Source organism: Lepidochelys kempii, chromosome 8 (assembly GCF_965140285.1).
Source record: "Lepidochelys kempii isolate rLepKem1 chromosome 8, rLepKem1.hap1, whole genome shotgun sequence".
NCBI lineage: Eukaryota > Metazoa > Chordata > Testudines > Cheloniidae > Lepidochelys > Lepidochelys kempii.
The window spans coordinates 75,450,562-75,475,849 of NC_136387.1; the positions used below are offsets into that span (position 1 = coordinate 75,450,562).

Sequence of the window (25,288 nt, forward strand, 5' to 3'; positions counted from 1 at the left end):
ATGTTAGGGATATCCTCCTAGTCACCGCCTCCTCCCTCTCGAAAGCGAGTGATTATAAAGGTGGCACAAGGCGTGATCTCTGAACGGGACCTGCTGAGGGGAAATTCAGGCACGTGCCCCAGCAGACCCGCCCCAGCGCAGCCCAGAGCGCCCCGGAGGACGATAGATCCCTGAAGCGGCGAGCTTATCAATCGATCATTCGGTCAGCTTGGCTGGTCTGTGAGCCCGAGGCGGGAGTGGGATCGATCGAACCTTAAAACGCTCGCGCGCTCCGTCCTTGCCCTAGTTGACGCCATTTTGTGCGGTGGCGGGAGAGGTGGGCGGACGAGGTATGATTCGGTTCCCCTCGTGACGGGGGGTCGGGGCGGAGCCGATGGCTGCGCTGTCCGGGAGTGGCCCGAATGATGTCACCAGGGTTCCGAAGGCGAGAGAGTCGAGGCTCTTTTCACCTCTTCGAGCAGCGTCATGCAAAGGCTCCTCAGCTCCCCGGGCTCTGCTCCTGGGCCTCGGGAGGGGTGGCTGCGCCTGCTGCTATGGGGCCCGGCAGCTCTGTAGCCCAGGGGCTCTGGTGACCGCTCTGTTAAAGCACCAGGGCCCCCAGCTCCTGCAGGCAGACTAGGCTGTCACAGTCAATGGCAGGCATCGTTTGTGTGGGGGGTGGCGGAGCCCCGCATGGTGCGGTGTGTGAGGGTTGGCCGCCGGGGGAGGGGTGGAGTGAGTGGCCTCCTTCCCCTACGCTGCGGAGGGTTTACATCAGTGGTTCTCAAACTTTTGTACTGGTGATTATGGTTGCCAGCTTTCTACTCCTACAAAACCAAACACGCTTGCTCCACCCCAGGCCTCGCCTTTTTGTGAGGCCCTGCACCGCCCTCACTCACTCCATCCCCTTCGCCCTCTGTCCGTAGCTCTGCCAACTCTCACTTGCTTATTTTCACCAGGCTGACTTGGGGTTGGGGTGTGGGAGGGGGTGAGGGCTGGCTGAGGGGGTGCAGGCTCTGGGGTGGGGCCAGAAATGAGGAGTTCAGGGTGCAGGAGGGGGCTCTGGGCTGAGGCAGGGGGTTCAGGTGTGGGAGGGGGTGAGGGCTTTGGGCTGAAGGTGTGGGTTCCAGTATGCAGAAATGAGTGTTCAGGGTGCAGGAGAGGATTCTGGACTGGGGCAGTGGGTTAGGGTGTGGGGAGTGAGGACTCCAGCTGGGGATGAGGGATTTGGGGTGCAGGAGGGGGCTGCATGCTGGGGATGAGGGGTTCGGAGGACAGGAGGGGAATAAGGACTGGGGTAGGGGGTTGTGGCGCTGTGGTGAGGGATCTGGCTGGAGGTGCAGGTTCTGGGGTGGGGCTAGGGATGAGGGGTTTGGGGTTCAGGAGGGTGCTCTGGGCTTGGACCGAGAGGTGGGAGCGGGATCAGGGCTTGGGGCATGGGAGGGGGTCAGGGGCGCAGGCTCTGGGTGGCGCTTACCTCAAGCAGCTCCCCGAAGCAGCGGCATGCCCCCCCCTCCGGCTCCTATTTGAAGGTGGAGTCAGGAGTCTCTGTGCACTCACTGCCTTGTCTGCAGGCGCAGCCCCTGGCCAATGGGAGCTGCAGAGCCAGTGCTTGGGGTGGGGGCAGCATGTGGAGCCCCCTGGCTGCCCCTACACGTAGGCGCCAAAGCAGGGACACACATACACATTTTATTTGGTTAGAAAGCTTTCTCTGTTCTTTGCATGTATGTATATATACAACACAACTTTGTGCAGTGTTTTACAGCGTAATGAGAATTCATGTCTGATCTTGAGCAATGCTGAAACCTACAGCCACTGTCTTTGCATTGGATAATTTATTTTTTGAAAGACCAGATGCAAATCAAAAGTAAGTTTGTTGAATGATGTACTTTACTGGTTCTCAACCTTTTCCATATCTTGACCTCATGTTGCAACAGAGAAACGTTTTGGAATTTCCCCTTCCCCTCTAGCTGTAAATAAAAAAAAAAAAGAGAGAGAAGGTGTGATGCTAATGAAGGTTGTTAGTCCCAAACTGGGAACACATAATATTCTGAAATATTGGTTAAAGTACACTGAACAATGTTACTTTGTGCTTGTGTTTATACTGTATACAGTATGTACTTCTAAGACCTGGACTAACAGAAGTTTTGTCTTAAATTTACTATGACTTTTTAAAAAAATGGTTATTTATAGGGAAAGGAACAATCAATATGGTACTTATAATTAATAATGTTAACATACATTTGGTGGGAAATGGTTAAGGAATACTTTTATCTCATGTGCCTTTGTTACAAGCAGATATTTAGAACATGAAGAGCCAAAAAATTGGTATCTTGCACCTGCTCCATCTGTTACTGGAATTCCAACCACTCAAGAGTTACAGAAGGAATTGGAAAAAAATAACTGTCTAGGTAAAATGTTTGATATTCATTTTTAAAATGAAATACACTGGTGCTCATGTGAAGTATTATAGACATGTAATTTAGAAAAATAATAGTTTGGATTCTGAGGGATGAGCGTGCTCTTTTTGTTGTTCTGGTGGTGCAAAGGAAGTGAAAACCAGGCACGTCCTCTCTGCTGAGCATTCAGAGCCTTTACTTGAGGGGTTTCATGGTGGTTATGCGCAGCCTCTGGTATAGAGGTGTGGAAGGTGGTGGTTTGGAGGAGAGCAGGGCATGACCAGACTCGGTTTACTTTGGATTGTGGTAAGGTGCCATGGGAAGGAGCTGTAAGAGTATGATGGCCCACACATCAGCCCAGAGTTCAAGAAATGCAAAGGTGAGGTGGTATAAAGCCACCTTTGCCCTTCTGCTCACCACGGACCCCCTCTGGTTATGCCTTCCCAATTTCCCCACTAAGGAGGCACAGCTTAGAATTTGACCTAAAGATTTACAACGAGTAATTATTTTGAATGAGTGTCCAGGGTCTCTACCAGGAGAAAATTTTCTCCTCAGATTCTGGTGTTATATGATCACAAAATAAACTTGTACAATTCTCAGCTGCTGTGACTGATAGGTTCTTTTTTTGTTTGTTTTTGTTTTTGTTTTTTGAATTGTGGTGCTAAGGCCCATTTCTTCATATGCTTCTGTACATGAATAATCCTATTAAACTCAGTGGCACTACTCATTGAATAAAGTTACGTACATTTGCAAATGTTTGTGTTTAACAAGCTTAACTGGCCTTTGTATTTTTCACTTTCAAACATATGACATTGACATTAATATAGGATGGCGACAATACTGGGCCAAATTCTGCTCTTCTTACTCATTAATTATACATATACCCCAAAATCTCAATGACTTCATTGGGAATTTTTAGTGTGCAGGGAATACGGGAGAGGGTTCATAGTCTTTAATCTTACTAACAATTTAAGGATTGCTCCATTGTGTCAAAACCCCTTAGTTTACTTCTGGCTGTTATGCAAGCATTGGAATAGAAGAAACAACCAACAAAGAAGTCCTTTAAAAGCAATACTGGCGAAGATCACAGGCTGAATTAGCCTCTGCGTAAGTTGGGGGATATGAAACTCCACAAGATCCCAATCCTGGCGTTTCCTCCAAATTGTTTTGGAACGGGTTGACAGAAGTGGATCTGTACTCCTGAGTCATTGGTGTGATCAGAATCTGTACATACCTTGGGATATCTAATAAAAGCCAAGGCTGTCTGTGTGGAAGCCTTGTGCATGCACACTTGTTCCCTCCTGTGACTCACACCAGTCATATTACTAAATTACGGTTTGCAGATCTCCTGCAGTAGCCTGGCATCTTTCATATGTGTGTTCAGTTTTTTGCAGTGAGAAGGTAATGTCTGATTCCTCCAGAGCTGCAAGATTCTTATGTATGGGGCTTGAAAGGTCTTGGTGACCAGGGGAAAACTGTCTTCCACTTGCCATGTAGTTTTGAGTTTTCTACTCCATTTTGTTACCCTCTGTTTTATGTAGCAGAGGGTAGCAAGTAGCCCAATTTATGTCGGTTTTTGATACATCTGCATTGAAAGACAGTATATATAATAGGGTACCTAAAAGAAAATAGCACCGTCCATACGGACAATATATGTGAACTTGGTCCTATTTTATGCAGAGATTTAATGCACTGACTGAATATTATAGAGGGAATAATGTGTTGGCTTTTATAGATGAGGCAGAGAGTCAGAAGTTTATACCACGTTTTAAGAGGGCTGTTGAAGAACCAAATAGTAAATCATCAGTATCTGTCCATTTTGACATGACCTATAACAAGCAAGAAGTACTTAAGTTTAGGAGAGGGAGATAAGTCATTTGCAACATGAAAGTCTGGAATTGGTTTCTTCTTTTCCCTGTTCTGACCACAATAAAGATAAAAAATGAAATCAGGGCTTGTCAACAACCTGGTAGAAATATTTCAGAAAATAAAATATTAATTAACTTTCAAAAAGATAGTGATGATGAAAGAACCAGCTCAACATTCAAAAAAAGGTATGTGTTTCTAGTCAATTATCATAATTCATCAACTATCAGAATCATATTATTATTTTAGATACATTTGTCAAAGACTGAGTTTTTGATCCTTGAAATGAAAGTACTTAATAGAGCTCCAGGCACTAATGCTATTATTCTCTTGCATGTAATTAAAAACAGATATTTCCTCCTGGCAATATTTTAATACCTTAATTAAATTTGCCCTGAGCTCAACCCTTCTACAAGAAAGTTAAGCATGGAGTAGATTTTGTTATTTTAAGGAAATTACTGACTAACAAAAACACCCCTAGATGAATGTAGCACTAACTTGTTTATAGCTGTATGAAATTGAAAGCCAATTGGAAGACTAGGAAAAACAGCCCTCCATGCAGCTTTATTGCTGCCTAAGAGGAGAGGTCATACATATAAACCATTCTTCTTTCATGTCCAGCTATTCCCAGTCCTCAGGTCTTTAAATTTCATTCGTTCATCTGTGCAGTAAGTCACAATCTAGCATTAGAATCCAGTATTTATTTTGCATGACAGGATAGATGGGTTTAATAGCCTGTCCATTGTGATTCAGTTCTTAAAAATCTGGCTAGAAAAGAGGACTACTTTCTAGGTAGACAAATTTCAGTTGGATCAAGCAAACTTAGACATGCTCATGAGAAGAAAAGATTTTGTTTCCTACTATTTGTATTGTCAAAAAAGTGTATTCTTTGAAAATATTAGGACAATTGTAATAAAATATATGAAATCTCTTATTAAGACTTTTGAAGCTTATTTAAAACAACTAATTATACATATGCAAATATAGATTACAAAGACAGTTCTGTGACGAAGGAAGTTGACATTTATTGTAATACAATTAAAAAATATAAAAGATGAAAAAAGTTATGGAAAAATAATCATAGTATGTAGATATCTCAATATTCAGATTTTGGTGTAAATGATGTTTTTTCCACTTCTTGAAGATGGAAAAGAAGTTAAAGTACAGTCATTTCCTGATGCTTCAAAGACTTTTGGCGTGGAAGGTAATTATAATTATTCTTTGTAATATTTCGGAAAAAATATTTACTACACTCTTGATGTGATATCTGTATTAATAATGTATATTCACGCTCTTAGATGAAGAGGAATTCAAGATATGTACAATAAATGTTAAAAATATTTGGGTAAGATGAAGTAATGAGCAGATGGTGAAGGTTATGTGTAGACCACCAAATCGGGAAGAAGGAATTAACTAGGTACTCCTAAACCACAAAAGTCACAAGGGCTTATAATAATGAGGGACTCTTATTTGTACTGTGACAATAGCATACTAGGTGCTTGACAGGCAAATATATGAAGACAAGGGGGTGGGATTTTAAAAAGCTCCTTAGTGTAGTCAGTGAAACTTTTGTTCTTAAGTCACTTAAGCACTTTTGAAAATCACCTGATGTCTTTGTCCCAAAGAGTTTGCAATCTTAAAGCCTGGTTCTTTGAGGTGGTAAACGCTTTAATCTTCCATTGAAATCAACAGGAATTGAATGGTGGCTGCTGAATAACTTGTGGACATGACTCAGTACCTCAGTGGATCAGGCTTTACAAAGAAAAAGAACAGTGAAAAGGAAGCAGGAGAAAGTAGTGTGACAAAGTATTTTGATAAAATAATAAAATGTGAGCCTTGTAGATTTTTATAATTTTTGTTTTTTTTTAAAAATCAATAAACTAATATCTTTTTAAAATACTTTCAGTTTTAGATTTAGATTTCAGGGAAAGGACTGTGTCTTTCTCTGTATGTGGACAGTGCCTGGCACACTGGTTGTTAGTAGAATACAAATCATAATTAAAAATTATATTGATAGTAGGTCTGTCAAGTGATTAAAAAAAAATTAATCGCGATTAATTGCGCTGTTAAACAATAATGGAATACCATTTATTTAAATATTTGTGGAGGTTTTCTACATTTTCAAATATATTGATTTTAATTACAACACAGAATACAAAGTACACAATGTTTACTTTATTTTTATTACAAATATTTACACTGTAAAAAACAAAATAGTATTTTTCAATTCACCTAATATAAATACTGTAGTGTAGTCTCTATCGAGAAAGTTGGACTTACAAATGTAGAATTATGTATAAAAAATAAATGTAGGCTTTAAAGTTTTACATTGTTTTATTTTTGAATACAAGTCCACCTGAAAGTGAGAACAGGCATTTGTATGGCACTGTTGTAACCGGCATCTCAAGATATTTGTGTGCCAGATGCGCTAAAGATTCATATGTCCCTTCATGCTTCAACCACCAATCCAGAGGACATACATCCATGCTGATGACAGGTTCTGGTCAATAACAGTCCTGAGCAATGCGGACTGATGCGTGTTCATTTTCATCATCTGAGTCAGATGCCACCAGCAGAAGGTTGATTTTCTTTTTTGGTGATTTGGGTTCTGTAGTTTCTGCATCAGGGTGTTGCTCTTTTAAGACTTCTGAAAGCATGCTCCACACCTCATCCATCTCAGATTTTGGAAGGTACTTCAGATTCTTAAACCTTGGGTCGAGTGCGGAAGCTCTCTTTAGAAATCTCACATTGGTACCTTCTTTACGTTTTGTCAGATCTGCAGCGGTGTTCTTAAAATGAACAGTGTGCTGAGTCATCATCCGAGACTACTATAACATGAAATATATGGCAGAATGCGGGTAAAACACAGCCGGAGACATATAGTTCTCCCCCAAGGAATTCAGTCATAAATGTAATTAACACATTATTTTTTTAACGAGCGTCATCAGCATGGAAGCATGTCCTCTGGAATGGTGGCCGAAGCATGAAGGGGCATACGAATGTTTATCATAACTGGCATGTAAATACCTTGCAATGCCATCTACAAAAGTCCCATGCAAATGCCTCTTCTCACTTTCTAGTAACATTGTAAATAAGAAGTGGACAGCATTATCTCCTGTAAATGTAAACAAAGTTGTTTGTTTAATGATTGGCTGAACAAGAAGCAGGACTAAGTGGACGTGTAGGCTCTAAAGCAGGGATTCTCAAACTGGGGGGTCCTGACCCCTCAGGGGGTCATGAGATTATTACAGGGGGCTGCAAGCTGTCAGTCCCCACATAAGCGGAGGATCCGTCTGTCAGCCCTGCAGAGGGCTGACTGAGCCCTTCAGAGCTTGGTGGCCAGAGAACAGCGACTGCTGGCTGGGCACCCAGCTTTGAAGGCAGTGCCACCCACAGCAGCAGTGCAGAAGTAAGGGTGGCATGGTATGGGGGGGCCATCACAGCCTGAAATATTTTCAAAGGGTGTCCCATCAAAAAAAGTTTGAGAACCCCTCCTCTAAAGTTTTGCATTGTTTTGTTTTTGGGTGAAGTTATGTAACAAAAATCTACATTTGTAAGGTGAAATCTTTGTCGTGAAAATGCAATACAGTACTTGTATGTGGTGAACTGAAAAATACCATTGATTTTGTTTACAAATATTTGCACTATAAAAGCGATAAAAATAATACCAAGTGAGCAGTGTACACTTTGTATTGTGTTGTAATTGAAATTAATATATTTGAAAATGTAGAAAAACATCCAAAAATACTTAATAAATTTCAATTGGTAGTCTATTGTTTAACAGTGTGATTAAAACTATGATTAATTGCGAATAATTTTTTTAATTGTGATTACTTTTTTTGAGTTAATTGTGTGAGTTAACTGTGATTAATCGACAGCCCTAATAGATAGTTAATAGAGAATCATAAGCCTTTCTTGAAAAGTAGGATTTAAAGAGGTACTTGGAGAAGATGTTGGAAGTATGAATGGGAGTTATAGGTAAAGGGGACTTCATGGAAGAAGATGGACAGGCAAGAATAGTTGAAGGAAATAATGGGGATATTGGCTATCTAATTTGGTTGGATCTGAGTTACTACAGAGAATTCTTTCCTGGGTGTCTGGCTGGTGAGTCTTGCCCACATGCTCAGGGTTTAGCTGATCACCATATTTGGGGTCAGGAAGGAATTTTTCCTCCAGGGCAGATTGGCAGAGGCCCTGGAGAATTTTCACCTTTCTCTGCAGCGTGGGGCAGGGGTCACTTGCTGGAGGGTTCTCTGCACCTTGAAGTCTTTAATCCACGATTTGAGGACTTCAGTAGCTCAGACATAGGTCAGGGGTTTGTTACAGGAGTGGCTAGATGAGATTCTGTGGCCTGCATTGTGCCGGAGGTCAGACTAGATGATCATAATGGTCCCTTCTGACCTTAAAGTCTATGATTCTAAGTGAGGAAAAGGGTAGACCAAAAGGTGATGTTAGTAGCTGGGTCAGTAGGAGACAGTAGACAAGCAGGTAAAAACTAAGCTATGCAGGACCTTGAAGTAAAGACAAAACTTTAGGGTCTGTCTTCATTACAAGCCTAACCATGCATGGCTATCTGACATTATTCGGGGTTTCTATGTTCTAATATTTATTTTTGTTTGGTTTGCCAACTTCAAAAAAGGGCTAAGAAGAAATATGTGAAGAGTCAGTTTGAATCAGAAATACTGATTCTGCTGTAATGGAAAAACAACATAATATAGTACATCAGTGTTAAATCTAATGCTATTTGTAGAAACATTGACTTGCAAAATTCACACTTCACTGGGGCAAAATATAAATGTTTCAGTTATTGTATGTACTTATTGTATAAGTCTTTTGAAAATAGCAGATGGTTGTAGGCTCCTTTCCTGACTGCAAGAGACTTCAAAAATTTCACCGGATGCTTCTGTATTTTGTGGTCCCTTATTACAGGCTCTTCCTTTTGTATAGTACCTATATTTTTAATCTTAGTACTGATACAAATGCATGTTCACATGATAGGATGGCATAATACATTTTAATGTACGGCTCTGTTTTGTAGTAATTTGTGTGGCTCATAAGCCCTTTCTACACCTTGGTGCTATGAAGGAAAGTATAACTTAAAGACAATGTGGTCTTAATCCTGTAGCCTTTCTATGTACGTAACCCCCATTGAAATTACGGAGCGTTCTTCATGGAAGAATAAAGGATTGGGTTGGTGCGTAAGGGCCCATGAACAGGGACACTTGTGGAAAAAAGATACAGAATAGTTGAAAGCTTCAGAAGGGCATAATACTCAAGACATAGTAAAAAGTTAAATCCTTATGTAAAGGAAACCTAGGAAAATAAATAAATGACCCATTGTGGTTGCATCAGGGAAATTTTTAAAGGATTGTAAATTAAAAGGAAATCACATAAAACTGTACAAAAGAAATAACAGAGTTCAATATAATGTGATAGGAATGATAAATTCACTAAGCAAAGACACAAAATGAGCTATAATCAATAAAGGATGTTAAGGGGAATGCATATTCAAGTACCCCTTACAGTAACAAGTGACTGACAACTACTGCTAAACCCTCCATGACAGGTTTGTGACCTTCCCATTACCCACAAGCTGTGGAAACCTGTACAGATCCCTCCTAGTGACAAGCCCATGACCTCCCCCCCAGCTGTCAAATCCTCCCTTATCATCCTGTGCCCAATTACAAGCCTGCAACTCTCCAAAGGATGTATATACGAGATTTAGGAAAATAATTTTTAAAGGTTATTGGTAGAAAACAGTGTCAGTTTTTATACATTTGGTTTTGTTTCTTTAGGAACTGTAGAAAAAGATTTGGGGTTTTTGAGGGCTGTTACAGAAATCCGTATCCTTTTACTTACTGTTACTGGCTTACAAGTTTTATGTTTTAAATGTATTTTACAGTATTACTTTTGATTCCCAACAAAATCTGGGAATCAAAGGGTAAAATATTCTTTATGCTTGGTACCTCTAAAACATAGTGAAAATAGGACAATGGGATGATAATTAATCATTCATTGCCTGAGTAATTTATTCTTAGATCATGTACTCATACTTTTTTATAAAAGTGATACATTTAAAATATCAATATAAAATACAGGTACTTACCTAATTCAAATATAAAACTTCAAATAAAGCTGAAGCAAAATAGCATATAGATGTGTTTCACTTTTGCCATTTTTGGTTCTTTAATATTTGTTTTCTAATCCTCTGACACACTCCTAGGCTAAACATTTTCAAAAATGGGTGCCTAAAATTAGGCTTCTCAAATCCATATTTAGACAACTAAGTGACCAGACTGCAAAAGCACTGAGGTGTCAGTGGATCTAATGATATAAGTGAAAGCTCCTGGATGCTGAGCTCTTTTACAGGCAGGTTGTTACATAACCTTAGGTATCCATTTTTTAAATTCTTGGCCCTTATTTTCCTAAACACTCAATCAGCATTACATACTCTTCTTTACTTGGTCTTTGATTACTCTTACATATTGATTGATGTTTCCTTTTCTTGTTTGGTGTTTTCCTTCAACTAGTTCTCAATAAAAACAATATTGAAACAACTAAACCTGTTGTTTTTGTTTGAAAATATACAGTAACAATAACAGAACTGTATATACTAATCAGAGCTGAGCAAAAGTATTTAAAATTTCTGTTAGTTTTAAGAGACTGTATTTGAACCCCACATATGTATTTTTTAATTGGACAGTACCTATGAGTTCTTGCACTCTTGCCCCCTTTTGGCTTTTCTGGGCAACCTCCCCTCTTTTGTGTGTGTGTGTGTGTGTGTGTGTGTGCATTTGTGTTTTGTGGAGAAAAGTAAAGAAGCATAAAGCTACATATACAGAATAAAGAAAACAGCATGACATTCATTTATGTTATGTATTTTAAAAAAATAAATGTGAGGTAGAGGTTTTGAAACCTTGTTTTTAAAAAACGTTAATCAGTTTAATGCTTTTGAATCTGAAATGTGTTCTCTCTCTCTCTCTCTCTCTCTCTCTCTCTTCCCAGAGCAGGCATGGACAGGCAGTGAATACTCTACTTCACCCTGCTATACATGTTTTGTGGAGTAAAAGAGAGTTTCAGTCTTTCTTCAAAGGGACCACCTCTAAGGATTATTCTGTTTTCCTTTTAGTTCTTAGTCTCTGCCAATACATTCCTAAAAGTTACTGATGTGGGGGTTTTGTAAAGTGGACTCCTGTCCACAAAGAATTGAACTGAAACCATCAAATCATTTGAGTTACATTTTGGAAACTGCTTGACATGTTTGTAACAGTGGAAATTCTTTATTTAGGTTTTAATATAGCAGCTATTATTTTCAGTTAAAAGAAAAGATATGTTTTATGTTCTTAACTGAATGGTTTGAATATGATCTTAAGCTGCTCAGTTTAGAAATATTTTCAAGGAATTCCCATATTTTAACTACATACAGTCCAAGGCTTTGGATGATGTAAGTAAAGAATATTTCTTAATTATGTCTGCAGATAGTATTTAATATATTAAATGTTAAATTGAAGTACCATTTTGTTATTTACAAGTGTTACTAGATAAATTGTTAGTGAGGTACAGAGTATTGCAGCAGCACACATTTCAGGAGCAGGTAAGCAGAATAGTAATGCAGCTCATCTAGAAAAAGGTCCAGGATTAAATTTCTTTATCCATTTTGAGTATAATATTCTTGTAAATTGTGATTTCCAGAGTAGTTTCACATGTGGATTCATAAGAATGTTTTTTCCCAGAACAAATATCAAATTTTGAAATTAAAATTTGGGAAGTCGATAACAGTTATGTCTCAGGGAAGACCGCCATTTAGAATATACTTTCTTATCCAACATCTAGGGTTCTTCATCATTTAGGGAGTCTTGAGGATTTTCCAATTTTTCCTTGCTTTTATTCTCCAAACCTCAAGACCCTAAATTGAAACAACTCATGGAATATAAGGGTTGGAAGGGACCTCAGGAGGTCATCTAGTCCAACCCCCTGCTCAAAGCAGGACCCATCCCCAACTAAATCATCCCAGCCAGGGCTTTCCAGCAGAGGAAGACACTATAACAGGTTTTGCAGTCTTGTGGTTAAAATGAGCAGAGGGGTTGGCATTGGAGATTTAGGTCCCAATTCAGTGAGCATTTTAAGCATATGCTGTAAGATGGATTGGAGTCTTAAGGGATAGCCATGCAGAACTCATATCCATTAGTTAAAATTTTCTTCAGAGCAGCTGATAAGATTGTTTTGCCTCTGCAGACACTAATCTTACATTTAAACTCGCTGCATGTGAACCTTTAAAATCATGGGGATTGGTATTCTTTTTACATTTGCAATCTCTTTCCCCTGTTTTTTTCCTCCTGTTGAAGTGCATGTCTATTTTATCCATACCAGTTAGATGGCCTGTTGCTCAGTAAGAAACCCTTGTTAATTAATACTGAGTCTAATGAGTACCTACAAGATATATTACACAATTTTTTTCTTATAACTTTCATGAAAATCAGCCTTGCTTGTGGCCATATTCTGCCATTATTCTGCATACAGTACTCCCATCGAATTGAAATCAGTGGAAGATTGCATAAAAACCATTAGTTCTTCTTTGAGTGCTGTCTCTGGGTGCTCCACTTAAGGTGTCGGTGCATCCTGGTGCTGTTGACTGGAGATTTTTGGTCGCAGTGTTCGGTCAGGATGTGTGTTCACAGAAGCTGTCTCGCGGCGCCATTGGAGTCTTGTCTAACAACCCCTTCAGTTCCTTCTCAACCGTCCTCAGCTGAAGACTTGGGGCAGTGTGTCAACTTCTTCCCCTGTAGATAGAAAAAAGAGAAAAACTAGTTAGATACCTTAGATAAGTTAGTTTATAGTTCATAATAGTTAGTTCAAAAAAATTTTGTTTTCCTCTTTCCTTGCTCCTTTTCAGAGCAATTTCTGAAGCATGCCTCGTTCCCCCAGGCTTTAAAAGATGCGGCTCCTGCAGCGAAGCGATGTTGAGGTCGAACAGACGCTTGCTGTGTGTGAGATGTCTTGGTGAATTGCACATATCCCAAAAGTGCGTTTGCTGCAACAACCTGAAGATGAGAGCAACTGGGACCTTCGCCTCAAGATGATCTTAATGGAGAAATCATGACTACCAAGCCCAGAAATGGGCCACCAAAAGCCCTGCTCTAAAGGCTTTCTGACCAGGTCAGAACTGACAGAGCATGGCTCGATCCTTTAAAGAAAAGAGGTAGCGAGTGTCAACCTCTCTGCAGAGGGAACCACATAAAAAGGAATGGTCCTCTGCGAGATTGTTACCGTTGGTGCCGATCACCAGCTTGAGTCAATCACCTCTCGAGTCAGCACCTCCTCCATGGCACCAACTATGTCAGCATGGAAATCGGCACCAGTACCGATCATGCTGCCACTTCCGGCACTGACAACGAACTCGGGACCACCAACTTCATTGGCACCACCACTTCTGGCAGCACCAGCTGATATAACCACAAAGGGACCACCAGTACCGACAAAGGTGAGCCACAAGGCGCTTGCACACTATTCAGCTCCTACAAAAGTCACATCATTGGAACCCTCGGCACCACCACCATCGCTAAGTTTCCTGTAAGCCGCACGGCTGCACAGCAGCCTATTAAGCGCCACGTAGGCGCTCAGAGAACTCGCCCGCCCAGGACCTGCCATGGCCAGGGGAGGGGTGTCCTTCCTCCAGCCCCAGAGCTGCCACAGCCGGGGGACAGGAGCCCTTCCCCCAGCCCGAACACAACCTGGGCCTGCCGCAGTTGTGGGAGGGGCCCGAACACAACCTGGGCCTGCCGCAGTTGTGGGAGGGGCCTGAACACAACCTGGGCCTGCCGCAGTTGTGGGAGGGGCACCTATTCTGTAGCCCAGCCCCGGAACTGCCGCGGTGGGGAGAGGTGCCTTCTCTCTCCCCCCTCCCCAGCCCAGGTGCTCCTGTGGGGGGAGAGAGCTGGAGGGAGTCCTCTCTCCCTGCTATAGCCCCAGGGCAGCCTGCACCCCAAACCCCTCATCCCCAGTCCCACCCCAGAGCCCACACAGCCCTGCACCCTAACCCTCTTCCCCAGCCCTGAGCCCCTTCCCACTCTCTGAACCCCTCGGCCCCACCCCCACCACATGAATTTTGTTATGTGCACCAATATGGAAGTGGTGTGTCACACATCACCTTCATATTGGTGCACATAACAAAATTCATTCTGCACATGTGTGGGAAAAATTAGAGGGAACACTGCTCCATCAGCACCAAAGCAATTCCTCACACAGAGGGATATCTCGATATCTTTGGTACCCCTATCACCAGTTCTTCTCGGCCCCGACAGATCTCCCCCATGAAGCATCACTACACAGGCCGCATCTCCCATGGCACCGTCGGCACCAAGTGACAGGGTAGATGAGATCAGGAGAAAGGGGTCTTCTCACCACAGCACTCCTCTCCTACTCACCGCAGACCAATTGGAGGAACACTTATGGTGGCTTTTGACCCTCAACAGCCCACTCACCCATGGTATGGACAACCCTGGATGTGTTCCCCATGCAGTGGCTGCCATGGGATCAGTGGGCAGCATATAGAACCCACTATGCCAGAACCTCACTGCCACCCAAAGGCGAACTTAGATCTCCTCCACTATCCCCAGTGATTGCAACATCCATTGCCCCAGAGGATATAGCAGAGGAACTCGAGGAAGAAACAGGTAAAGAAAATGTATCGCCAACTTACAGCTCTTCATTTCCTGATCAGGCTGTTATGCCACCTCCACCTACAATGGTGGATGATTTTAAACAGTTTCAAGAACTGTTTAAGAGAGTTGCGCTGAGCCAGGACATACCCATTGGAAGAAGTCTAAGAAAATCAGAATAAATTTCTTGACATTTTGCAAACCTCGTCGTCAAAAATTGCACTTCCAGTAAATGATGCCATTCTGGAACCTGCTGAAACGGTGTGGCAGATGCCAGCCACCATCCTGCCTGAATGTAAAAGGGCCAATTGAAAATATGTGCCAGCCAAAGGAATGGACTTCCTCTTTTCCCATTTGCGCCAAACTCACTGGTAGTTGACGCAGCAAACCATTGATCCAGACAGCCTCACTCTCTAAATTCTCACCTCTCAATAAGGACCATAAAAGACTGGACCCCTTAGGAAGGAAGGTCTACACATTGTCCACTTTGCAATTTACAGTCACTAACTACAGCGCCCTCCTGGCAAAGTATGACCACAACAACTATGGGAAGCTGTTCGAGTTCACAAATGATCCTCCCAAGGACAAACAAACACAATTCAAGACCCTACTAACTGAAGGATAATTGGTGTCCATGACTGCCTTACAGGCTTCCCTGGACATTGCTGATACGACAGTGTGTACCACAGCCACAGCAATTGTAATGTGCAGAGCCCCTTGGCTCCTGTCTTCTGGCATCCCAGAAGAACTGCAGCTCAAGGTGGAAGACCTCTACTTTGGCAAAGAAACTATTCTCCTCTAAGATTGATGAGGTGCTACACTTCATGAAAGACTCATGTGCAGTACTCTGTAGGCTGGGCTTTTATATACCGCTTGCTAAAAGAAAGCAACCTTGCTAAAAGTTACCAACCTTATCACCATTTTAGGGACACACCATTTAATTGTCAGAATCCCAGACCTTATGAAACCAACAGATAGAGAAACAGACCACAAAAACGTCAACCATCACAACCCTAACCAGTGGTGTCACAACTACCGCCTTATAAACAGCAGTTTTGAATTGTTGGTCAAGGGTCTGAATGACCTCAAGACAGCGCCACTTTGCCCATTTGGCCATTGGCTGAGATCTTTTTAGCAATTATGGAAGTCCACCACGAAGGACCGTTGGGTCCTAGAGATCATAAAATTGGGCTCTGCCATCCCCTTTATTTCTTGCCTACCTACCCAACCTCTTTCCTGTCCCTCTTCAGGGACCCTTCTCATGAGCACCTCTTAAGGCAGGAAGTAAATCATCTACGGCAACTAGGTGCTGTGGAACCAGGACCTATGCAATACAAGGGAAGGTCTTCTATTCCCAGTATTTTTTGACCCAAAAGGAAAAACTCTGCAAGTTAATCTGTTCCCAGAAATTCAAGATGGTCACATTAGGCACAATAATTCCAGCGCTGGAACAGGGGGACTGGTTTTCATCCCTCAACCTACAAGACACATATTTCCCCATTACCGTACACTCAGCACACAGACAATTCCTCTGCTTTACAGTAGGACATGAGCACTACTAATACAGCGTGCTCCCATTCATCCTGTCCACTGCTCCAAACCCCTTGTGGTCATCGCTGTGCACCTGCATAAGCAAGGGATCATGTTTTTCCTTTTTCTAGACAACTGCCTCCTATAAGGCCCCACTCCGATAGCGCTGACAGAAATCACCCAATGGACTACTGCCCTCTTCCAAACACTAGGGCTGCAATTAAACATACAAAAATCGACATTGATGTTCATGCAACAGCTAGACTTAATTGGAGAACACCTTGATTCAGCTCAAACTAGAGCGTCTCTACTACAGAACAGATTTCTGTAGATAAAAAAAATCTCATAGAGATAGTTTAGACTGCTCCACGAATCACATCAAGAAGCTGTCCACAGCTGCTAGGAAATATGGCAGCCATCACATTCGTGGTAAAGCATGCCAGACTACACATGTGCTGTCTCCAAGGCTGTCTGAGTTCAATATACAAACACAGCCTGAACAAGACCTTAACACTACCTCCCAGAGTCCTAGAATCCCCTCAGTAGTGGACAAAGCAGGAGAATCTCTGTTCAGGGATCCCCTTTTATCAAGAACCTCCCTCAATAATTATCACAACAGACATCTCACTGATAGCTTGGGGTGCACACCTGGATCGTCCTACAATCAAAGGCAGATGGTCAGCAGTGGAGATACATCTCCATATCAACTTACTAGAACTGAGAGCAGTACGGAACAGCAGCCTCCATTTCCTTCAGCTCATAAAGAAGATGACAGTACGGATGATACATGCAATATTGCATGTATGTTCTACATCAGTCGACAAAGGGAGAGTGCAATTCCATTCCCTCTGTACTGAAGCCATAAAACTATGCAACTGGTGCATTCATCACCACAGTGACATCTCAGCCTCCTACCTTCCCAGAAGTCAAAATAGCACAGCGGACACTCTCTAAGCAGACAGTTCTCCCAAGAGCACAAATGGGAAATAAATCCCAAAGTCCTGCAACATATATTCCAATGATGGGGTTTTTCCACCATCAACCTATTTGCAACATCACCAAATCACAAATGTTCGCTGTTCTGTTTGAGAGCGGGATTAGGCCCTTGATCCTTAGAGGATGCCTTTCTCAAATGGAACACAGTGCTCCTATATACATTCCCACCAATTCCACTAATTCCCAGAGTCCTACACAATATTCAGAACGACAATACCAAAATCCTACTGATAGCCCCGATGTGGCCCAGACAGTCCTGGTATCCTTATCTGATGCACATGAGTTTGTGCTACATGAACTCTCGTGTTGAGATCTGATCTCCTCTCACGTGCCAACGGTGAAATCATCCAAACAGAGAATCTCCATCTGAAAGCGTCGCTCCTTAATGGTTCCAGCAACACGAATTATATTGTTCGGAGCAAGTCCAACACATGGTATTGAACAGCAGACATACATCCACACGGAATACTTACCTACAAAAATGGAAAATATTTTCCATATGGAGTCAGAACAAACAATTCACTTCCACCACTACACCACTATCACTAGTGCTAGAATCTCTCTTAGAGCTAAAGAACTCCAGACTGTCCACAAGCTCTAAAGTACATCTCGCAGCGATCACCACTTCCCATCATGAAATCAACTGGATTCTTGGTATTTGCTCACCTGACCACCAAGGAGTTTCTCACTGGCATACAGAATCTCTACTTAGAAGAATGCCAACCCATGCCCACTTGGGATCCAAACCTAGTTCTCAAAGGCCTAACTAGACCACCCTTTGAACCGCTGGCCACTTGTTCCTTGCAGTATTTGTCAATGAAGGTGGAATTCTTTGAGGCTATCACCTCCGCAAGATGAGTAAGTGAGTTAGGTGTACTAATGGCCAATCCACCATATGCTGTCTTCTTTAAAGACAACATCACGTTGCGACCTCACCCAAATTCCTCCCCAAAATAGCATCATCCTTCCATATCAACCAATCTATTAATCTCCCCACATTCTATCCCAGAACACACGGAAGCATGTAGCAGGCCATGTTACACACTCTAGACCAGGGATAGGCAAACTATGGCTCGCGGCGGATCCGGCCCACAACCTGCACCATGTGGCTCAGCTGCGCTCTAGGCAGGGTGCTTGGTTGGGGGCTGGACGTGGCTTGGCCCTGCTCCGGCCGGGGCGCTGGCTCGGGAGCCGCACCATGCGGCTTGGCCCTGCTCCGGCCGGGGCGCTGGCTCGGGAGCCGCACCATGCGGCTTGGCCCTGCTCCGGCCGGGGCGCTGGCTCGGGAGCCGCACCATGCGGCTCCTGGAAGTCGCAGTAGGCCCTGCTCTGGTTCGTACGCCTTCCAATGGGAGCTGCAGGGGCGGTGCCTGCGGATGAGGCAGCATGCAGAGCTGCCTTGCTGCTTCTCCACATAGGAGCCAGAGAAGGGACATGCCACTGCTTCTGGGAGCAACTCAAGGTAAGTACCACTCAGAGCCTGCACCCTCTGAGCCTCCTGGAAGTCACAGTAGGGCCTGCTCTGGTTCGTACGCCTTCCAATGGGAGCTGCAGGGGCGGTGCCTGCGGATGGGGCAGCGTGCAGAGCTGCCTTGCTGCTTCTCCACATAGGAGCCAGAGAAGGGACATGCCACTGCTTCTGGGAGCAACTCAAGGTAAGTACCACTCAGAGCCTGCACCCTCTGAGCCTCTCCCCATGCCCCAACCCTCTGCCCCAGCCCTGATCCCCCTCCCACTCTCCAAACCCCTCGATCCCAGCCTGGAGCACCCTCCTGCACCCCAAACCTCTCATCTCCAGCTCCACCCCAGAGCCCACACCCCCAGATGGAACCTGCATCCCTTCCCACACCCCTGCCCCAGCCCTGATCCTCCTCCCGCCCTCCAAACCCCTTGGTCCCTGCCTAGAGCACCCTCCTACACCCCAAACCTCTCATCTCCAGCCCCACCCCAGAGCCTGCACCCCAACCCCAATTTTTTGAGCATTCATGGCCCACCATAAAATTTCTATTCCCCGATGTGGCTCTCGGGCCAAAAAGTTTGCCCAACCCTGCTCTAGGTATTCAAGCAATAGCATTTTACCTGGATAGAACAAAGTCTTTCCTCAAATCTGTGAGGCTCTTCATCTCGACAACAGAATGATCTGAGGGCTCAGCTATATCTGTGCAAAGACTATCTAAGTGGATCTCAAGCTGCATTTGCTTATGTTATCAAACAAATAAGGGAGCCACCAAAGGAGATCAGATCCCATTCTACTCGCTCCATGACAGCATCCATAGCTTTCCTGAACAACGTACCAATCGCAGATATCTGCAAAGCTGCTACATGGGCCTCAGAACATACACTCTTTAAACACAAGACTCCCGAGCTGATGTCATACTAGGCCTAATGGTCCTTTCCTCTAATATGCATGTAACTCCAAAGTCCCACCAACCATAGGAGTCACTGCTCTACAAACACCTGAAGTGGAACACTCACAGGGACAGCACTTGAAGAAGAGAAGGTTACTCAACTTGTGCAGTAACTGAGGTACTTCGAGATGTGTCCCCCTGTGGGTGCTCCACTACCCATCCTCCTCCCCTGTACTTTGGAGTCCTATACAAGGACTCTGTGGTAGAGAAGGAACTGAAGGGATTGGGCTGTGCATATGCTGGACGAGACTCCAGTGGCCGCAAGACAGCTTCTGCACATGCACATCCGGACCAAACACTGCTACCGAAAATCTCCGGTCAACAGCGCTGGGACACACTGACACCTGAAGTGGAACACTCACAGGGACACACATCTCCAAGAACCTCAGTTACTGCTCAAGGTGAATAACCCTCTCTCTTTATGATTTTAAGTAGTTCATGAATTTGGCTTAGTATTTCTAATCATGAAATGATTTAATTACAAAATAATACAGTTCATTTAGCCTCATATATCATAATAATAGTCACTGCAATTAGCTGTATATTATAGAAGTATTATGTTGAACTACAGAATATAGTTACTTATTTTTTATCAACTGGCCGAGCTTGTAAGGCCTGATTCATCTTGATGACATTTTTCTGATTTGGATGTAATTTGATAACTCCTGAACATTTTATCTGATCAATTCTAAATTTTCAGGGCATATCATAGGCATCCATGGGCAGAACCCTCTTAATTTTGGTGACTGTCAGAAAACTAGAAGCGGAAAATGGGGGACACACAATGCTCCTGGCATCCGATTAGCGATTTTTGATTAGCTAGCACCTTCTACTATCTCTCTAATTGTCTATAGATCAAAGACCTATTCATTTTAGTTCTGCCCATCCTCCTAATAAAATTTTAAAATGCTGACACCCTGAAAGAGAAAGAAAAGGAGAATAAGAATATTGGAGGGGAAATGGGGAGGCATGGAATGGTGATACATGCAGAATCCCAGGCATGGAGGGTGGAGTAAAATGAGGGACCCTGGAATGGGGGGTGCACAAAGAGCCGTTGGGGTAGGAGAAATGGGGGGCACACAGAATCCCTGGTGGGAGGAGAATGTGGGGGAATAAGTAATGGGGGACTGAGGGTGCACACAGCGCTCATAGTGAGAGATGGGCGCAGGCATCTCTGGTAGGGAAGAGAATTGGGGGCACACAGAGGCCACGGCAAGAAGGAGGGGATGGGGAGGTTCAGCGAGTCACTAAAATAGAGGGGGATGGGAGGATGGCATGCAGGTAGCTTGTGTGGGAGGATGTAGGGTTACAGGAGTTCCTGGTGAATGTAATGAGCTTGTTCTACGGAAGCAACAAAGTGTGCAACTCCCTAGTATAAAAATAGCGAGCAAGTTTTCCAACACTAATTTTCAGCAGCAAAAAGGTAACTGTTTTCCTTGATTCAAGTAAACTTAATGAGTCTGCTGAGAAACGTTCTTTTAATATTTTAAATTAATATGTGCCTAAATAGGGAACTATGTTCACTTACTTTCTTTTTATCATATTTGTCTCCAACAAGTTGTTTAAAACTCAGAATTCTGTTAATGTGGTCTTTTTACCAGTATAGGCATTAATAGATACAGAAATGATAAAAAGACTACAGGAATGTCTTTGAAATTTTTATAACAGCAAAATTAATACAACTTTATAATGAGCCTCTCTTTGCTAATAGTTGAACACTGACAGTGGTCTATTTGTACAGCAGTAATTTGAGTCTAGAGACTGGCATTTCTGTGTTTGTGACTAGTACTTCACTACATCATAGTTATAGGTCTATGGTATCTCTTTAATAAATATTTCAATGGCAGCAAGAAATAGAAAGACATTCTTTTGCCATTATTTAAAGTTAAAGTTCTCCTCTAATATAAAGTATCTATCTAATCTTTAGAAAAACCATGGTGTGTCATACCAGCAGTCATTCACTGGTACATATATCAGTTTAATAATCCTTCCTGTGTAATTTTTTTCCTTCACAGTTCTGTCAGAATGTATGAATAGATACATTTGAATAGCTTCATTATATTTACTGCTTTCTAATTCTTTCCTAGATTCTTTACACAGATAGGAACTTTGTGATTTGTGCTCCAACTGGTTCTGGAAAAACTGTAATGTTCGAACTAGCTATTACAAGGTTACTAATAGAAGTGCCGATGCCTTGGTTAAATATTAAAATTGTCTATAGTGAGTATTATGCTAATTTTAAACAATTAATTATTAACTAGTAGCAATGATAGAAAATTATTTCAACTTTTACATTTTGTTATGTACACTTACTGGTTACATTTAGTAAGCTTGAACTTAAATACGTGATGACAACTAAGGGTATGTCTACACTACCTGCCGGATTGGCGGGCTGCAATCGATCCAGCGGGGATTGATTTATCGTGTCTAGTCTAGATGCGATAAATCGACTCCTGTACTCCAGTGCCATGAGAGGCGCAGGCAGAGTCAACAGGGGAGCGGCAGCAGTCAACTCACCGTAGTGAAGACACTGCAGTGAGTAGATCTAAGTACGTTGACTTCAGCTACGTTATTCATGTAGCTGAAGTTGCGTAACTTAGATCGATCCCACCCCCAGTGTAGACCAGGGCTAAGTGAGGCCTACTTCATAAAACTTATGTATTATATTGGGGTTGTTGTTATAATCATGTATTTGTATTACCATGGCAACTATTATTATTATTCTTTGTATTGCATAAGTGAGATTGGGAATTTATTGCATAAGTGGGATTGGGAATTTATTAGGCTCTGCATATACACGTAGTAAGACTGTCCCTGCCCTGAAGAGCTTATAGCCTGAACAGACAGAGGCACTGGAAATGCTTTGCTCAGTGCTGCAACCAGGAATAAAACCAAGGTCTTCTGAATCCTAGTCCATTGGTCTGTCCACTGGACCACGAAACTGCCTTCCCATTAACCATTTCTTCTTATCTAATCTATAGGACAAAGCAGGCAAGGTTAAGAGTTATTTGTATTGATTTAATTATAACAAAAATAAAATGTAATTAATATATTTGATGGTAGTGACATCTCTAGATCTGTCATTCTGCTTTTCTTTTTGGAGAAAGGAATTTTGTATCTTCATGTAGATGAAATGAGACTGGTGATTTTTTTCCCCTACCCTTGATTTGTCCACATTGTAAAGCCATATGCAGTTTGGTACAATTCAACATATTTTGGTAGTCTTATCTTAAATCAGGGGTCGGCAACCTATGGCACACGTGCCAAAGACCGAACGCGAGCCAATTTTTAATGGCACGTTGCTGCCTGCTGGGTTCCAGCCGCCAGCCCTGCTCAGCCTGCTGCAGAACCCAGGCCAGCAGCAGGCTGAGCAGGACTGGGGCCAGGACCCCGGCAGGCAGCAGCGTGCCATTAAAAATCCTGCACGCCTTGGCCTGCTCTTCTCCCCCTCGCAGGGAGTGGCAGGGGGGAGAAACTTGGTCCTGCTGGCTACTACTGCAAGGCAGGCAAGGTCTCCCCTCCCCCGCCTCTTCCCCCAGCATGCTGGGTTCCTGCCTCTCCTCCTCTCCCTCCCTGCCCCCGATCAGCTGATGGCCCTTGCGAGGGAGGGGGAGAAGCCGAGCTGCAGTGCACTCGCTGCTTCGGGGAAGAGGCAGAGAAGAGGTGGGGATGGGTCTTTGGGGAAGGGGGGTGGAATCAGGGCATATCCCCTCCAGCCCCCTGCCATGAGCCGCTCTGGGCAGGGGGCTGGGAGCACCCCCCCACCCCATGTCCTGACTCTTGCACCCCCCACATTCCCACCCCCACCCTGAGCACCAAATGGGAGCTCGTGCACACCCCCCCCACATTCCCACCTGCACCCCTTGCACCACATGGGAGCTTCCCAGCTAAACACTCCACACCAAACCTCCTGCCCCAACCTTGAGCCCCCTCCCTCATTCTAGCTCTTGGCCAGGCCCTACACCCCAACCCCCAGCCTACTCCTTCACCCCCAGCCCTGTGCTCAGTGCACTCCCACCCTCAGCTCAGTGCAGAGAGAGGGGAAGAGAATGGGCTAGAACCAGGGAGAAGGTAGGTACCCACTCTATGTGGGCAGGGCCAGGATCCCAGATCAGCAGCGGGCTGAGCCGCTCAGCCCACTGCCAGTCTGGGGTCCCGGCCGCTGGCCCCGCTCAGCCTGTTGCCGGCTTGGGTGAACGGAACCCCAGGCTGGCAGCAGGCTGAGCTGGCCAGCGGCGTAAGATCAGCATTTTAATTTAATTTTAAATGAAGCTTCTTAAACATTTTGAAAACCTTGTTTACATATGACAATAGTTAAATAATATATAGACTTATAGAGAGAGACCTTCTAATAAATGTTAAAATGTATTACTGGCATGCGAAACCTTAAATTAAAGTGAATAAATGAAGACTCGGCACACCACTTCTGAAAGGTTGCCGACCCCTGTCTTAAATGGTCAACTTTGCATTTACAAAGGTTACTAGCTTAGCTGGGTGAGGTAATATCTTTTATTGGACCAATTTCTGTTGGTGAGAGAGAGAAGCTTTCTAACTTACACAGAGCTCTTAAATCTGAAGAAGAGCTCTGTGTAATCTTGAAAGCTGCCTCTGTCACCAAAGGAAGATGGTCCAATAAAAGATATTATCTCACCCACCTTCATTCTCTAATATCTTGGAACCAACAAAGCTGCAACAACACTGCATACCACAAATGTAGTACTTTTTTAGATGTGTGTATTACAGTTCCTTACTGACGGTAGATGGAGACAGCTCACTTGAAGTTTAGAGTTATGATACTGTTCTTTATCAAAGGACCTTTCCTTGTCACAATCAGTGCAAAGTGGATTTAAACTGTGGAGAAGGGAGTTCTCTGCTGGTGGAGATAGTTCTATTGCCTTCTGCACCGTGGCATAAGGAGAGAGAGAGAGTGGACATGTCAGGGGCATAAGATCTGTGAGGGAGTTGTTCCCCTGTACTTCAACTGAGGATGCCTCTGGGTGGCTGAGGACTAGGGGGCCACTGGTGTCTCCTTCTCCCTCCCTCCCATTTCCCACCCCCTAGACTTGGGAAGGGTGGAGAAACTGCACCTCAAAATTGTTCCTGGTAACCCATGATTTTCCTGGGTTTATTTTTACTTGTGGCTTAACCAGAATTCTGTGGTAGTGATTTCCTAGCAATGCAGACTACTGACATGCTGACCACTGAGTCAGGAAATTGATTTATCTGAACAGCTTTACTCTTGGTACTTGCTTCCCCCCATTCCCCCTCTCCTGCCTTGCCAGTTGATGTATATTGTTGTGGTTGCTTTTTTCCAACTGGACTCTGACTACCTAGCCTAGAATGCAGTCACAACAGGACAAACTTTATTACTCCTGCTTCATTGATGGATCACTTCTTTCACTGGTTAAAGATGAGACACAGCATTTTCTATATGAGCTACCCATCCCCATAG

The 25,288-nt window shown here is 43.5% G+C and overlaps 1 protein-coding gene across 1 annotated transcript in view; it reads left to right on the forward strand.

The window, feature by feature from the left end:
• The first annotated feature begins 255 nt into the window (after positions 1-255).
• The window catches only part of HFM1 (helicase for meiosis 1), a 123,420-nt gene continuing 98,387 nt past the window's right edge, over positions 256-25,288 (forward strand). The window contains exons 1-7 of the mRNA XM_073358226.2: positions 256-329; positions 1,735-1,846; positions 2,278-2,390; positions 5,389-5,448; positions 10,040-10,087; positions 11,618-11,688; positions 21,924-22,056. Coding sequence (XP_073214327.1) covers positions 1,776-1,846; positions 2,278-2,390; positions 5,389-5,448; positions 10,040-10,087; positions 11,618-11,688; positions 21,924-22,056 — 496 coding nt within the window. The 5' untranslated portion in view covers positions 256-329; positions 1,735-1,775. The remainder of the gene's footprint in view (positions 330-1,734; positions 1,847-2,277; positions 2,391-5,388; positions 5,449-10,039; positions 10,088-11,617; positions 11,689-21,923; positions 22,057-25,288) is intronic.